General features: G+C 41.7%; 1 protein-coding gene across 9 annotated transcripts in view; it reads left to right on the forward strand.

The window, feature by feature from the left end:
• The window catches only part of LOC112993380 (voltage-dependent L-type calcium channel subunit alpha-1C), a 416,350-nt gene that overhangs the window by 312,379 nt on the left and 86,887 nt on the right, over positions 1–17,084 (forward strand). For 7 of the 9 annotated variants that reach the window (XM_064515158.1, XM_064515173.1, XM_064515116.1 and 4 more), the window contains 6 exons: positions 1,148–1,262; positions 2,393–2,513; positions 2,633–2,702; positions 9,322–9,454; positions 11,206–11,335; positions 14,743–14,802. In XM_064515158.1, coding sequence (XP_064371228.1) covers positions 1,148–1,262; positions 2,393–2,513; positions 2,633–2,702; positions 9,322–9,454; positions 11,206–11,335; positions 14,743–14,802 — 629 coding nt within the window. Of the gene's footprint in view, positions 1–1,147; positions 1,263–2,392; positions 2,514–2,632; positions 2,703–9,321; positions 9,455–11,205; positions 11,336–14,742; positions 14,803–14,938; positions 14,999–17,084 lie in introns of all 9 variants that reach the window. The other 2 variants (XM_064515150.1, XM_064515125.1) reach the window with 1 other exon arrangement.

The raw sequence follows: 17,084 nt of genomic DNA on the forward strand, positions 1-17,084 counted from the left end.
TTCTGCTTCCCTAATAAATAGCCCTCCTGAGCCAGAGGTGACATTTCTTTTATACTGATTTTTCTATAAAGCCACCTTGTAGACTCAGTCCAGCTCTTTTGGCCTTTCCTCATAATTCAGATCTCTCAAACCCTGTTATTTGACATTTCAGTTGACCTGCATGCCCTCTCTTCAAAGTGAGATGGTGCAATTCCACTTATCTGAAGGTCGAGTGAGGCAGTCTGCCTGACAGCTTACACAAAGCTACAATTTGGATCTCCTTGTGAACTGCAGAGGAAAATGTGAGCCAGCTCTACATGCTGGCTGGCTTTGGAGCCATTAGACCTTGGAGCCCAGGGAAGGGGAGTGGTTGTACTTCAAGACTAAGCCTTGAACTGGAGTTTACTTAAAAGTTATTATGGTTTAATAACACCCATTCTCAATAAATTTGTAGAAGAAGCTGATGTTCAGATTTGTAACATGAGAACTGAGCATTGACTGGCAAGGCAAGAAAGAAGTTGTGATTTCTTGCCCTTCAGCTGCACATGCATGCCTGGTTTATAATGTAGCTTCCATGCATGGGCTCTCTGCTAGGAAACAACAGGGTTACCAACTTGTTCCTTCAATAGTTCAAATCCTAAAGGAATTTCTCTTTGGTCTCCTCAGAAATATTTACTATCTGTTGGATCCACTCATGTCTGTGGGAGTGCCTATAATGAGGTTGTTCAATCTGAATACATAGGCCAAAACTGGGAAGCCTAGGTACCTAATATTATGAAGCTCTTGAATACTTATTTAGGTGTTTTAATAAAAATGACCTGAGCTGTCAAGATGCAAAGCATTCACAGTTCCCCTTATCTTCAGTGGGATCTGCTGAACTAAGTCTCTTTTGAGAAACCAGAAACTAAAATGTAAGTGTTCAAGTCTGGACTTGGATGCTTTATATCAAGCATTCTGGAAACCCTATACAGTGTGTTAGCCATTTGGATGGAAGGTGTAGGTTTGTGCATGCTGGATATGCACATCTTGAACAGTTGTGTGAACTGGAAGTTTGGAAAATCCAGGAGATCTGATGACAGCTTGCTGAAAAATTTCAATCAATACACCCTTGGTACGATGTTGTTCTGCCGTTTTCAAAGCCCATTTTCTTTAAGTAGAACACAAACAGATATCCTGCTGAATGTATTTTTGGCCATTGCTGTGGACAACCTTGCTGATGCTGAAAGTTTAACATCTGCACAGAAAGAGGAGGAAGAGGAAAAAGAAAGGAAAAAACTAGCTAGGTAAACCCATATACATACACATATCTACACTCATATACATGCATTTGTGTGTGTGTATATACACACACACATTATGCACATATATATGTGTGGGTATGTATGTGCATTATGTACAGCTTATCTGGGAGTGTATATATATGTTATACATATATAAGTAATATAATTATATAATATTATATATAATTATTTATATATAATATTTTAAATAAAATAATTGAAACTGAAAGATAAGAAGGTCTTGTGAGTTGGGAGTCCCCACACTTGTGAGGATGTGTGCAGAGGAAAGGAACTGTGGGTGACTGATGAGCTTTCAGGGTGTCTGTGGAGAAAGAGCATGAAATGGTGTCACTATGATAATGCCATCATTCAGTCTCCCTATTACCTTCCGATTGCTCTGGACCACAAGGCATGTTCTGGGGTTGTCGTTCCTATGACACAAGATTCAGCTGCTTTTTTCTCTTTTGATGCCACATCCTGTTCTCCTCTTGTCAGTTCTCTTGGTGTTTCTGCAGACTCTTAGGAGGTGTGAGCTGGGTGTAGAGCTGCTCTTTCATTCCCAGCTGCCAACAGTGGGGAAGCCTCTCCCTGCTCCTGAATTCTATTCACTCTCTTCCAGGCTGTTTGGAGAAGATTGTTTTGCTTTGTCCTGCACACCAGTCAGCAGGGTTTCCATGGCTCTGGGAGTGAGGCGAGGGGCAAACTATGTTCCCAGAAAAGTCAGTAGTCAGCCTGATGGAAGATCACAAACTATGGGTTGAAGACAGTTCATGCTTTTATCATTGGGTAGAACTGTGTGAATGAAGAGGAGATCTCTGGTTACAGACTTAAAATATGCATGTGCACAAACACACAGGCACATACTGTCTGCCACCCACACGCACACACACAGAAATACATGCCAGTGAGAAAACAACAAAATAAAAGGATGCTACAGAGAATTAGAGCAGATCCTCTGCCTTTGCCTGAAGATGATAAAGAGGTGGAACCCATTGTATGTAAGCTGGACTCAGGATGGACATGCCAGCCAGCTGAGTGTTCTCATGATGTGTGCTATACTACATGAAGTTTCTGAAAAGGAAACAGCTTTTCACCTTTGTAACTGCTTGCTTTTTATCTTGTCAAATTGTTAGGACTGCTAGTCCCGAAAAGAAACAGGAGATAGAAAAAGCAGCTGTGGAGGAGGAGACAAAGGAGGAGAAAATTGAGCTGAAATCGATCACTGCTGATGGAGAGTCCCCGCCTGCTACCAAGGTCTGCTGCCAGCCAGCACTCTCGGTGCAGTGATGGCAAGAACAGCTTGGATTTCTGAGGGAAAGAAAACCCTCTGCCTTGTCTGATAAAGGCTTTGCCTCTTCTTCTATTTCTGTCAGATCAACATAGATGATTATCAGCCCAATGAAAACGAAGAAAAGAGCCCATATCCCACAACAGAAGCGCCAGGTATTTCTCTGCTTCTTCTTATACCCGATTCAGGAAAGAGAAGCTCCAGTTGTTAATGCACATCGAGCCAGATTGCTCCATCTGGTACAGTCCAAAGGCAGCAGGTGTGCTGAGCTTTTAATGCCTTCATGATGGAACAAGGTGATGTGCTCGCCTGTGTTAGCAGGGTTGTGGACTTGATCCCTTCCAGTCCCTATACTGATTAACAGCATTTGATTTTTTCTCCATAAAGCCCACATTCTATGGTTATTTGTATATTTTCAGACCTTTTTTCAGTACTCAGTGTTCAGGAAAAACCTTTAACAGATATTCATGAAAGCCAAAATTTTGACTGCCTTGTTTTGCACAAGTTCTTTTTCTTTATCAAAAAAGTCAATGTGGCCTATTAATATAATACTAAAGGCACAAGCTCTTAGGTTAGAGCAGGAAAACAATAAGCTAGAGCATGAGTAAGGCTAGTTTTCAAATCAGTTGGACCTAATTATCTTCCTCCTAAGGTCTTGAAAAGCTGGTTGAAGCAATCTCTTCTAGCAGTTTTTCTCTGAGAAGTCCTGAAGGCTGGATCTTTTAAAGAGGGGAGGAGCAGAGGAATTATAAGCTAGTCAGCGAAACTTCCATTCTTGGAAAAGTGCTGGAACAAATGCTTAAACAAACTATATGACTGCAAGATAAGGAGATGACTAGCAGCCAACATAGATTTGCCAAGAACAAATCATGTCAAACGTCTCTAATTTTGTTCTAAAAGGGGCCAACAGGACTGGTAGATGGAGGAGGAAAAGTAAATGTCATATGCTTTAACTTTGCTAATGCTTGTGACTCTGTCTCTTACAACTTTTTCATAAGCCAGCTAGAAAAACATGGTCTAGGTGATTGGGAAAGAAATCAGTCAGACCATTTATGTGGAGAGTAGTTGCTCAAGTCAGGTTCTACAGTGCAAGGGCTGGTCCTGGGTTCAATGTTAATTACCTGAATGATGGAAGAGGAAGTATGCTTATTATATTTGCAGATGACATGAAGCTAGAAGGGGCTGGAAGCATGCTGAAGGGGCAGCATTAGAATTCAAAGAGATCTTGAGGAAATGGAGAAATGGTTTGAAAAAAGCTGAAAGTGCAAGGCTCTACCTGTAGGCAGGAATAAACAGTTCACAAATAAAGGATTTTAGGTGACAGCTAGTTAGGTAACAGTCCTGAGAAAAGAATCTGAATCTTGTTACGGATTACAAACTCAACAGGCCAACATGGTACCGTTTTGCAAAAGACAAACAAGTAGTGAATTTATAAACAGGACAAACATGAACTGTTAATCAACTTCTGGGTTATTTCTAACAGGCCAGTGAAAGCTAACCTGAGCATAGCAATTCTTTTATTCTGTTCACCATTAAGAAAATCTCAGCTGGAGTACTGTATCTCATTTTGGGAGCTCTGCTTAGGAGAAGTGGAGTTCAGTTGGAAGGAGTCTAGAGGAGCGTGGTGAAAGCAATGAAAGTGGGAAGCAGGAACTAAGATTGAAAGAACTGTGTGTGTTTGAGATAGGGAAGACTGAAGAGAGATGTCTTCAAACGCGTAAAAGGCTGTTACAGGTAGGAGGAGAATTATCTTTTCTCCTTCTCCTTTACAAATAAGAGAAGTAACAGACTACATCACACTAGGGGAGAATTTTCTGATGGTAAGGCCAGAAAAGATTGCAAAGATGGTTGTGGAAGCACAGTATCACTGAATATTGTTAAGAACAGGTCAGAAGAATATCTTCCAGAAAACACTTACATATAATAATTGGGTGAGTGTGGCTTGGCAGAGGCATGAACTAGAGGGCCTTCTGTGATCCTTTCCTGCTCTATTTTTCTGTGTTTCTATGTTTATGTAACAGTCTGCAGTAGGTAATAAATCACATTCTCTTTTATTCCATGATGCTTAATAAATGTCTGTAAATAGGTTGATCTGATAGGGTGAAAAAGGCACAATAGTTCATTTTAGATGGACAAGTGTTTCAGACAAGCAGAAAGGAAAACTGTTCCTTGCATTTGATTTTCAATACAAAACCCCTGCATTTGCTACAGTTGTATTCATCAATATTTGTAATCCATTAATCAGGAATAGACTGTGGTTCCAACACCATGCAACACTGTTTTATCTTGGTTGGGGGATAGTACTCTGGCTTTAATCTTCCAAGCATCCCTGTAGGCACAGGCCACTTAGTGGACACCCATCGTCAGTGGCTAAGGGGGTTGGGGGAGTCTTTAGTAACAAGCACGTATTAAAACAGTGTGAGACAGTTCTGGTCCTGGTTCTTGACTGTTTTTGATTTGCAGACCCCTACATTTTTTTCAAGTGAAGGTGCAGCTGCCTGTATTGCAAATTTAAGCCTACTGAAAATAGAATTGCTTTCTTAGTTACCTTTCGTGGACAGGCTAAGTCGTCACCCAGTGTGTAGACAATATGTCAAAAACTACCATCTACAATTTGTGTTAGGGATGTTTTGTCTGCAGCCATACATAGAACTAGAGTGCGGAAAACTAAGTAGAAGCACTTCTAAACTCCTACTTTGAGGTGTCAGTCCCTGGCTTTCCATACTTTTAAAGCAAACCCAGAATCTGAATGAAGAATCTGTGTTTTCCTGACATACTTGGTTTTCCAAATGCTTAGGTTATCCTCTGTCTCCTAAAAGGTTATCAGTGCAAAGGGACAGCATCTTGGTAATCTGCCATTGTATCATACTATTTCTAAACAGATTGTTCCCAGAACTATCTTTTTTCTACCTTTGTGAAGATTGAAGTTACTTTTCCTCTTTTCAGACCATCTGAAAGTGTTAGCTATTTGCTGAAAATGAGAGCTAACAGCTCATGCCATTAACTGACCGCTTCTTTCAGAGCTCCTGGAATTCATTGTAAGGTTCAGACAGCATAAATTTTTATAAATCCCATATTAAATCAGATATACCGTAGTCATCTCTTCCATTCTGCTGTATAAAGCTCTGAAACACAAAGGCCCTCTCTGAGCTGATGTAACATTTAGCATCTGTCTCGGATAGTCAGTTCTGGAGAACAAGGCTCTAAGGCTTCCCCTGGCATTAGCAAGCAAGAATTTCTCAGTCCCAGTGTGTACCCCTGTCCCTTTATCAACTTTCTTGTGTCCAGTTGACCACTCCAAAGTCTTTTTGCTTGTAGCTAATCAGTCTAGCTGTGCTGCAGGAGATGCTGTGTAACCACATCCTGTCCATCTGGGACAACACCTTTTCTTGCCCACTTCTTTATGTTGATGCATTTCAGCTGTGCTTGGAGTGCAGCATCTTACTGCTTCTTAGTGCAGTCAGCTGGTGCTGGTTCTGCCAATTTTCAGTTTATGATTTAAGGTCTTTAATGCCAGTGACCTTTCCATGGCTGTGTGTCATTCCATCCTCTGAAAATCCTTCACACTAATCCAGTGTTCAAAAACAATTTGAAGTAGTCACTTCATCCATTTTTTCCTTTATTCTTCAAACCTACCCCATCCAATTTCCTGTTAGTTTCCATTTCCTCAGCCAGAGTTTTCTCCATAATCTCTTTTGACTTTTTTTGCTACACAGTACTGCTCTTATCCCCCAGAATCCTCCATGTACTTGCAACTCATCAGTTTGCCTATCCCCTTTGTTGGAAGGTGAGACTAGTTCTACCAGAGATTTGTGTATATTAGACAGTTTATTATGATGATATGTTTATTATAGGAAGACAGGGAGCAAGTCTTGCAGTCTAGTACAGAAACAGACAAAGAATCCAGCATGTCAGATGAAGGTAAAAACTTGGGATGATTCATGGGAGCTTGAAGCAAAGTAATGCCCTTACACAGGAGTTCTGGTCTTTGTATAACAAGAAAAAAAGTTCTCACCATCAAATTTCTAACTGATGCTACACTGTAGCCTCATGTGTGTGCTTATGGGTTCACAGCCAAAGGACATCAGCATTCTAATGAGGCATAATTCAAGATGACAGTCCAGGATTTGAATTTCCTTGAACTTCAGGAGAGTTCAAACCTAGATCTGAACTTGGCAGCTCTGAGTCATGTTTCTTTATGATTCCAGGGCAGGCTTCACTAGAAAGGTCACTTTTTAAACACAAATATACCTTAGGTGTAAAATATAGTCAAAGAGCAGGTGTTGGATTGCAGTAGATGCACTCTCCAGCCCATTTATGAATACCGCATTGACCTTTGCTTATATGCATGCTGGCAGCTATGCAACATACCGTTTCTTTATACTGGCAGATAGCTTAGGTAGTGGCCTGAACTAAGGCTATAATCATGTGTTGCCCTTTGAGTATTTGTCCCTCAGCTTGTCTTTTCTTCTGGGCCCTAGACCCTACTTTAAATGCAAAACATTTAGAACATTATTTTTTCTCCACGGCTGAAAGACTGAATGTGTTTTCCAGTCTGAAGCTATATGGTTTCCAGAATTGTTAACATATTTCTTGCTCTATGGCAGACACAAGACAAAGAGAAGAGGAACAGTGTTCTTTATGGTCTTCATGGGGCTGATCCTTCTGCTGAGAGTCCATTTTTCTGAGGCATTGTTCCATGCCCATTTGAAAGTGCTTTTTTCAACATCTCTCTGAGTAAAATAAAAAGAGTGATCCAATGGTAAAGGCACAGAACTGGGACTCAGAACACTGGTCTTTTAAGTGAGGGCTCTCAGATATCCTAAGTGATCAGGGAATTGGTATTCCAGACTGTTAAAGAAGAAAAAAGATGTGCTTATCTCCCTCACTGTTTGCCAGCCCACTTGGAAATCTGTCAATATAAGAAGTAAGTTCAAAGTATTGTAATTATTATATTATTATGAGCATTAACATTAACACCAATTTTACAAGTACTGTACACAAAAGTACTTCTGAAAGAATGCTTCTTAAACCAATAAAGCCTGTAGAAAGAATATTATAAAGTATATTACAAAAGAAAATTGAGCTGTTAAAAAATAGACCTGCTTAAAAAGTACAAACTCCTTGTACCAGCTCACACATCTATCCAAAAATCTATCAAGTGAATTTGAGCTGAATTCCTGCTGCTGGAAGTGTACAGAGGGAAGCCTATTTGCATGCAATAATGGCATGCATTGAAAAGGCCACTTTTCTGCTGTCTCTAATATCTAGATTAGGGTCTGTGCTGATTCATCTGTTCTTTCTAATGTGTCCATTACCACGCCAAGCACAGCACCTGACCCTAAAGGAACAGGCTCTTTCCGGAATTTATCTTACCTCATGGAGTCCAGATAAACCTTTTAACTAGAGTTTCCTTCTTTACTTTAGCTGGAAGATGAATGAGTTGCATCTAATCTGTCAGGCTCCCTTCTTAAAATAGTTTGTTTTGTCTTGCTAATTAAATGAGAGGATTGTGAACTTTGAAATAGCAAGATCGTATCATGTCATTTACAAAAGAGCATCTCACTTCAGCAGGTGGTAGAAATCCTCAAAAGTGGAAGGTGCTCTTTCATATTCCCTTAGTCCACATTTTTGTGTTTTCTTCCTTGAGGGTAGTCACTGATATGTACAGTGGCTGGAGTCCTGCTTCATAGGCATCTGGTTCAAAAGTCTTAGCTTTGTCACCTGCCCTTTCATTCTTCTCTCTTCTGAATTCCAAAAAGTGACAATTTTAAGAATTTCTGATTGTTGTAAGACAAAGTGTCTACCCTCCATGTTTGCTCTGTAGCATACAGAGCAAACCCCACATCCAGGTGCAACCCCAAATGTGGCAGTGGCTCCATGCAGAGCTCTCACAGAGGAAGAGGAGAAAAGGAGATCTTGGTAAACTGGAGGAATGCTCTGAGGAAAATAAGATGCAGTTCAATAAGGATGAGTTCAAAATGCCACTCTTGGGAACAGTCAGTAGCACAAACGCAAAGTGGGGAATGACAGGCTCAGCAGCAGTTCTGCCAAAAAGGATCTGTGCCTTACACAGATCAGAAACTGATGGCAAAATAATGTCAGAATGTGATGAAAAAAGTGCCAAAAAGGACATTCAAACAGGAAAATAGTATTATAAAATATAAGAAATAATCTAGTTCCCCTCAGCACTAGTAGGACCTAAACAGCAGGTACTGCAAGAAAGTTGTGGGAGAAAATGGGAGAAAATCTAAAGGAAAGCAGCAAAAATGATCAGAGGTCTAGGGAACACAGCACATCAGGAAAGACTGCTTTTGTTTTACTCTAGGAACCAGAAAACCTAGCAGAGACGTAACAACATACCTCATATATATAAAATTCTGCTGAAAGGAGAGAGGAATTATCTCTTTTCTGTGTCTATGGAAAATAAGACAATAGTTAATGGATTTAGACTGCAGCAAGAAGAATTCAAGTTAGTCATGAGAAGAAGCTTTTTTGTAGAAGGGACAGTGAACCATCTGAAGAGACCATTATGAGGAGGTTGTGGACTTACCAGCATTGATGGTTTTACAGACAGAATAGATCAATGTGTGCCAGGAAGGGTGCTGGGGAGATGCTGGGAAGATGCTGCCTTGGAGAAGGGAAGTAGACAAGGAACCTTGAGCATGCGTCTTCCTATTTTCATGATCCTAAGTGTGTAGCTGTAGTTCTGATAGAGACAAATACATCAGAATTCTAGAATGGGTTATTAAAAGATAAAAATGCTGCTTGCAGGAGAGGAAGATGAGGAAGAACCTGAGATGCCTGTTGGCCCTCGGCCTCGCCCGATGTCGGAGCTGCATCTCAAGGAAAAGGCTGTGCCCATGCCTGATGCCAGCGCATTTTTCATCTTCAGTCCTAACAACAGGTATTTAGGAGGCTGCTCTGCTGGCACCAGGAGAAGGAGACAGGTACCCCTTTAACCCTGGATCCCAAAGGTTATATGCTGTGGAGCTGCCTTCCAGCAGTTCATACCAGAGGCCTCCTTTTACCAGTCTTTCCTTCAAAGGCCCTGGCATGAAATCTCCATGAAAGCCTGACTGTAGGGAGCCCTCTGACAATATGCCTGTTCAGTGAGAGTTCAGGGCACCTGCAAGGCTGATTGAAAATACAAATCACAAAAGCTTTGGAAATAAGGGACTCTGAAGCAAGTCAGCAATTGGAATTCTCCAACATGCACGGGTCCAAATTCAAACAAGCCATCAGGCAGTCGGTCAAGCATGAGGACCCCTTGTCCTAATGACTGCTCAGAATCTACTCCCAGTAGAAAGTTCCTGTGTCTCTGCATATTCCTACCCTTCAAGAGTGAGCATGCAGGAAACAGAACAGGGAAGGGGAGAGTCCAGAGCTCCCAGGGCAGGCTGAGGAGAGTAATTCTTCTCTCACAGTCTTCCCTCAGGCTCCTGCTGGCAGTGTGGTTTCATGTTGCCCCACCTCTCTTCTCAATACAAATGTGTGAGACAAGTACTGTGGGTGGACGGTTGAGCTGTCACGGAAAGGAATTCATATATCTTTCCAGGGTGCAGAAGTGAGTTCATTGCCCAATGCTCTGTGTGATTCCATGTGTCCCAACCTCTTTCTGGGGACTATGCTTACAAATACAGCCCCGAAGTAAGGCAGAACTGTAACAACAAAACGGAATTTAGAACCAGTCTTTCCACAGCAGGGCTTGTTCCACTCCTCCTTTCGTATGTGTGTAACAGGGAGGGACTGATGATGATTGGGACTCCTGAACTGTAATGTCAGCTTTGCCACCCACCCACTGTTGCTTGTTGAAGAGGTTAATTAACCTCTACAGTCCTCTGTAAAATTGGTATAACAGGGACTTGGAGGCTGAACAGCCAAAAGTAGTGCTAAATAGACTAATGAAGTGCCTCTAGAATTATGCATAGGACTGTTATGAGGCTTAACTCCTCATACTCTGATATTGTATGGAAGGTGCTTTAATGGTGTCAAGTAAGCACACTGCCATTTGATGGGAGACTGCTACTTATCTGTGCTGGTTTCCTGCTAAGAGCAACGAGCACTTTAAATTAGGCTGAACTTTAGCAGACCCCCTGCTTGGCATGATGTTGTCCTCCCAGAAGCCCTTTCCAGAAGTCAGCCTGCCTTACATTCATTTTGCTGGGTTTTTTGCCCTGGTAGCAGGTAGATTCCTCCATGGCTCCTGCCCAGTGACAGTCCAGTCTCAGCTCAGAAAGACAGTAGCCACTCCAAAGCCAGCAGTTTCTGCTGCTTTCCCCTAATTAGTTCACGATGAATGAAAGCAAGTGATGTGATTTCAGGTTGGCGGGTTTTAGACCACATCTAAATCACAAAAGGCTCTGCTGGGAGACGCTGGCTGTTATCCTTTCAAATGCACCAAATGTGAGTCTTGCAGGCAGCCTATCACACCTTGTGCATCATTTCATCATATGGAGATCCAAGGGAGCCCAGCACCCAGCAGGTCCAAGCACAGCTGCCTGGGCCATGATTTTCCCTGCTGCTGGGGCAGAGTGAGTCTGCTCTGCAGAGCAGTCCTCCAGGTCCCATCCTGCTGGCAAAAGAGGAGGGGGAGGATGTTTCCCATGTCTTGCCTTTCTCTGAGAGATAAAGTTGTGCCTCTCCTCTCTCTTGCAGGTTTCGTGTCCACTGCCATCGAATCGTTAATGATAACATTTTCACCAACCTGATCCTATTTTTCATCTTGCTCAGCAGCATCTCCCTGGCAGCTGAGGACCCTGTCCGACATCTCTCCTTTAGGAACCAAGTATGCTTCCCATTCCCCTTCCCTTGCAGTGTGTTAAGAGTGTGTTACAAGCAGATCATGAGCCAAAGCCAGGAAAGGCAGAAAAGACTGCATCAGAGGCTTCTGGAGTGACTTTCTGCCCTGATTTGTGCCTTTTGTAGGCTTTGTGAATGTGAAATCACTGGGCTTTACAGGGGGCGTGAGTCAGGGCAGAATTTGGCCCCTAGTTCATTTCATAAGCATCTGTTGGGGAAGAAAGGACAGGAGACTGAAGCAAAATTACTATTTCTTGGGATTTGAGGCATTAAAGATGGGGTGTAGAAACACTGGTTGGGGTTCAGATCATTCTCATTCTTGCGATTTGCAAGTTCCCTTTGGAACATCTGCTGTCCTGCCACATGCTTGCTTTACAGCTAAAAACACAGGGTCTGATTCTTACTTTGCTTGCATTGGTATAAATCAGGAGTAACATTCTTGAGTTTGGTGCAGTCACTCTGGGGGAAGTCGGTGTCGTTAAGGTTAGAATCACACTGTTTGAACACAAGCTGCAAAGTAAATTTGAGGTAATCCTTGGAAAATATGCCATGCTCCTCTCTTGGCCAGGCTGGAGGAAGGAGAGGAAGGCATTCAGCACTGAGGTGCATTCTGTCCTTCTTTTCTGGCCATTCCTATTAGCCTTTTGAAATGTTCAGTGGTCTCCTAAGTCTGCCAGTGGTTGTTTCCATTAATCTGGGGTCACTGTAGAAATCAGAAGTGTCAGCAGTCATATGTGACACTTCTGATCTCTGCTGTCTGCAGCAGCATTTAGGCATCTTTCTGCTTGAATGCTGGAAGAGCTTGATAGATTTGAACAGTGGGTCAATTTATTTATTGTTTATTATTAAATGCTCAGTGTTCTGCCTCCCCTGAAATATCCTGGCCCGTATATGCATATGCCAGAGAAGATGATAATGGAGGTTTATTCCTGAGCTTATCCCAGAGCTGCTTTGCATTTTATCCTGAAAGAGGGTGCTAAATAACACAATGAAACCTGTGCCACCAATGACCCACTTGCACATAGCTGAGTGTGTCCACCATACAGAGCTAAATGTATGTCAGTCTTAGCATTGGAGAATGATGTCAGCTGGCATATGGACTTCTGACATGCCACAGAAGCTGTTGAACAGTATATTGCAGAGAGATTTAAATGAGAAAGAAAAGTCAAAGCTAGTTGTCCTGGATAAAGAGCTGGAGGTTTGGGATAAAGTGTTGTTTTGGCTATTTAAACCCACTGATGTTGCATGAAAATCTGTGTTTAATTTTTGCAGGTACAGATGTTTAAAATTTATCAAACAAGGGGACACTGACAAGATGTTTGGGTTGCAAATGTGAACTGCCTTTACGCCTTGACGGTAGAACACTAAGATTGTGTCCTGCCCTGTGCCCACTCAGAGGGCTGGGAGGGAAGGAAATAAAGGTGCAAGCAAACTAACTGCCCCCGCCCTTGCTCTGAGACAACATAATCAGGCGTTAACCTGTTCACATGGACTTTTGCAGACTAGTTTCTGCTGTTAACACAAACCATCCCAGAGCAGGAAGACAGGAAAGGAGAGATCCTCCTCCAGCAAGGGCTAGCAAAGAGCTTTGGAAAGAAGCAGTCTTCTTTCCTGGGTTGGGATAGAGACTGCATCTTTCCTGTGTTGTACAGAGCTCGGGCAGGTGGTCTGTGGAAGTGTCTCTCCAATCCAATCAAACAGCTTCAAAACCCAAGCAAGACCTACAATTTTATATGCTCACAATGTTCCTCTATTTGCATTCTGGCAGGGTGCCCTTTCATTTTAATTTATTCTGGATTAAATACTTATTTAGATGATAATAAACATGCCTGCTGGTAAATAATATTGCCTGCACAGGTGATCTGTGGTCATTTCCAGCAGGCATGATTTCATCTAAACAGGAGATCTTTGCTAGCTGCAACTTTGGGGCCACATTCTAGACCAGTATGGTCTAGCTGCTTTGCCATGCACTGGTGATGTAAAACAGCTGCAGATCCAGCTTAATCATCCACTTTAATCAAGTTTATGTCAGTGGAGTGATGCAAAGTATTTTAAGTTATACAGTCACAGTAAGTGATACATGTCTCTACTTGATCTTCAGTGACTGCAAATTGAGATGGATTTGGGTCATGCTTAAATGGTGCAATCTAAAAGAACACTACAGTTTGCAATAGCGCTCTCATTGCCCATGGCATAACAATCTGTAAGAATCTAGCCACTCTCTGTAAACCTGTAAGTGTGGGTTAGGACAAGAGCATCCCGATACAGTAAAGGCCTGTGGGATGCATAACATCTTTCTGGTGGTGGAGAAGAGTTTATTGCTGTATGTTTATTAGTGTTTTAGCAGTAAAGGCTCAAATTCAACAAATGACCAGGTTTCTACTGCTTCTAAATAATGATTATTCAGTTTATGACTTGGTTAAGCTAAGAGGACAGTAATTCAGTGGAACAATACTTTTGATTTTCACCGTTTGCAGTGTAGTTAAAACAAAAAGGATTTGTGATATTGGAATATACTGGAAAAAAGATTCCAATTCTGGTCCCATTAGTCGGTAGTAAAGTTCCCTTTTGCTTCTGGGGGATGTAAATTGGTCTGCAGTAAAAGACAATGCTGCTACTTTGAAAGTCAAGTTACACTTTCAGGCTTGCTGTTGCCTTCTGTGGCCATATTTTGTGGCCTGCTGTGTGTAACTGTTAAGCCCACTATGGAGTCTAAGTTCATGGAACTGTTGAGTTTTTCAGCTTGCCTGTTCCCCAGAATGCCAATGGAAAAATGCAAAATCTAAGGTAGGCATCTCTAGTGGATGAACAAATTATGGCTCCAAGATAAAAGTTGTGATTCTGCTCAATTGGCACAGTGCATATTTGTTATTCATCCTAATTCAGGGCAAGTTAGGATAGGAAAGAAAAAGAAGAGCTAGAGCAGCCCCTGTGCATCAATTTGCAATTTGTTTTTCTTCCTTTGCAAAAGTCACAGAACAAGCCTGAAATTAATAAGAAGGAATTGCATGTTTCCACTGAGAGACTAGACATTCTTGTATTCTCAGTTTGGAAATCTATTTGGGAAAACCCTTGAATTGTCTGTTCTTTATCAGATACAAATAAAAAAAGAGAGAGAGAAAAAAAATCGTACAACAACCAAGAACTTGTTTTGCCTCCAAAGCCCTCATGGGATTATAACTCAGAAGAGATTATCATTTAATGTGCTTCTTGTCTCCTGTACCGAGACTTTCACTGCATTCAACAGGACATCATTACAAAACCAATTCCTATATTTTCCTCTTTGTCCCCTTGTTAAGAGGCTTGTGTATTTGATTTTGAATTGTGATTTTGCATTCCAGTGGTCAGTCACTGATATACCCTCCCCATTCCTATTCCCTTTTGTTTTTACAGATTCTCTTTTATTTTGATATAGTTTTTACTGTCATTTTCACCATTGAAATTGCTCTGAAGGTAAAGTGCCCATCTTCTCTACCATTACTTGATCACAAGCTTACTAGTTTTCTGCCACTATCTGTTGCTAACACACACGCCTGTTTGTTCCTGGGTCACGCTCAATACCACTAACCCAATTGTGCTTATTTTTCAGATCCTAGGCAATGCAGACTATGTCTTCACTAGTATCTTTACATTAGAAATTATTCTTAAGGTAACGAATCTGAGCAATACACTTCTTCCTTTCTTCTTTCTCTCTTTCTCTCTCTCTCTCGCTCTCTCACTTTTTTTCTTGTATCACTTTAAACCCCAGTATTATCTCTACACACGGGATTGTTTATCTTTTGATTTTATCCTTTTGGTAGTTGTGTAAGAAGTCTTCTGTGAGATTTTGATATTCAAACTTGTAGTCAGCCAGTATCAGCACAATGCTTTTTGGGGGGATCACAATGAAAGGATGGATTGGGAAAAGTTAGAGAAGACCAAGAAAAAGGCCAACACCCTAGAAATTTGCTCTCTTCATCCTGGCCAGTCTTTCCAAAACAGGCTTTTTTTGCTGTACAAAGAGCCCTGAGCACATGCACTTCCTCTTCTGCATATTACAACCCAAAGAGAAGGTATTAGTTCTGCACAAGTCATGACACTGGGCCAGAGGAAGCCAATGACTTACGTAAGATTACAGTGTGCACAGCTGAATGGGAGAGAAGAAACAGTTCCACCAGGGAGCTCAATGCAGAAACTCAATTTTTAGGTGTGGCGAGGGAACTGAGAGTACAGATCGCTGAAACATGAATGACTGTAGCTGAGAATGAAAATTACTGAGCCACCTGGTTGAAACCTGGCTTCAGATTTCCCAGGAACATGCTCTGTACCAAAGGAGATGTTCAGGAGAATGGTTCAGCTGGGAAGCAAATAAAAATAGGCTACCTTGTTCTTGACTCTTATTTTCCCCAAATATTAGGCTAATAATTTAAATAACAGTAATTGAGCAAAGTTCTGGATTTCCAAATGCTGGGTTCATTTGGCAGCTTGATCTTTTTCTCAGCAAGATGATTCTAAGCGCTGGCAGTCAGCAGCATTTTCCTTAGAGTTGCTCTGATCTTTCAGCTCAGGTCCCTAATAACAGTATCCAAACTGGAGGCTGGCAAGCAGGGAGACCCCTGCATGGTTTTGTAGAGAGGCATTCTTTTGATATTACTTTAAAGCACCTGAGCCAGAATGCTCTCCAAAGCAATGCAAGTATTCTGCTGTCATGTTCAATCCAGTGTGCATCCATGTTTCCACAATCAATCCAAACATACACACACCAAATGGTCTATCAACAAGGCACGCATCTCAGCAGCAGGAATATTTAAAACCAAAGCTGTAGTCTAAGGCTTAGGTTTCTACATCAAGGCACCTTCCCACCTATTTGAATTTACAGTAGCAACTCTGCTCCCACTGAAGCAAACTGTAACTTTCCTATCAGTGGGAGCAGAATGTAACTAATCAGCTGGTGTATTTCTCTGTTTTCATCACAGGAATGTATCGCATAGTACCTATTTCTGAGCTTCCTTGATATTATTGGCAAAACTCCCCCATTAACTTCAGTGACTATACGACACCACCTCTGAATTTTCTCCAGGGCCACATGGGAGAGGAGTGCAAGGACTACAGACATTTAAGAAATTCTTCTGTTCTTATACTGTCAGTCTCTGCCTCACAAGGGCTTGTTTCTCAGAGCCTCTTTCTCTGATGCCTTGCCTTGTGCACGATCTTTTGCACAAGAGCAAAGATGGTGTAAATGATGAGCAAAAGGATAAATGATTATATGATGTTTGAGACAGTGGAGAAACAAGCTTCACCTACCTCAGTGTTGCTGATGGCACATGCAAGCCTCACACTGACATGATGGAGTCTGATGAATGTTAGCAAGGTGACTACCTTAGCAGTGATTTGAACATGCCATTGAAGATAATTATGATTTAGTTTTAAATAGCATTCTAAGAGCTTTGTTCAATGCCCCAGGTGGAAGGCTGGCATAGATTGTACACTCTGTGAGAGCCTCTCCTAAGATAACAAAATCTCTCAACACACGAGAGAACCACAGTTTGTATAGAACTTAAACTCAACAGAATTCCCCTCCTGATTTCAATGGTGTCTCCTTTCTTTCAAGATTGCCATACAAAACATTACCACTAAAGGGCATTTTTACCAACTTTGTTATGGCAAGAACTTCCCTCCCTTCCCCAATCAAATGTGTCTATAAGTATAAATTCTAAACCAGGACCAGAGTTTATACTTCCTCCCCTTCTAAGTTC

The sequence above is a fragment of the Dromaius novaehollandiae genome, chromosome 1, assembly GCF_036370855.1.
Source record: "Dromaius novaehollandiae isolate bDroNov1 chromosome 1, bDroNov1.hap1, whole genome shotgun sequence".
Classification (NCBI taxonomy): Eukaryota; Metazoa; Chordata; class Aves; order Casuariiformes; family Dromaiidae; genus Dromaius; species Dromaius novaehollandiae.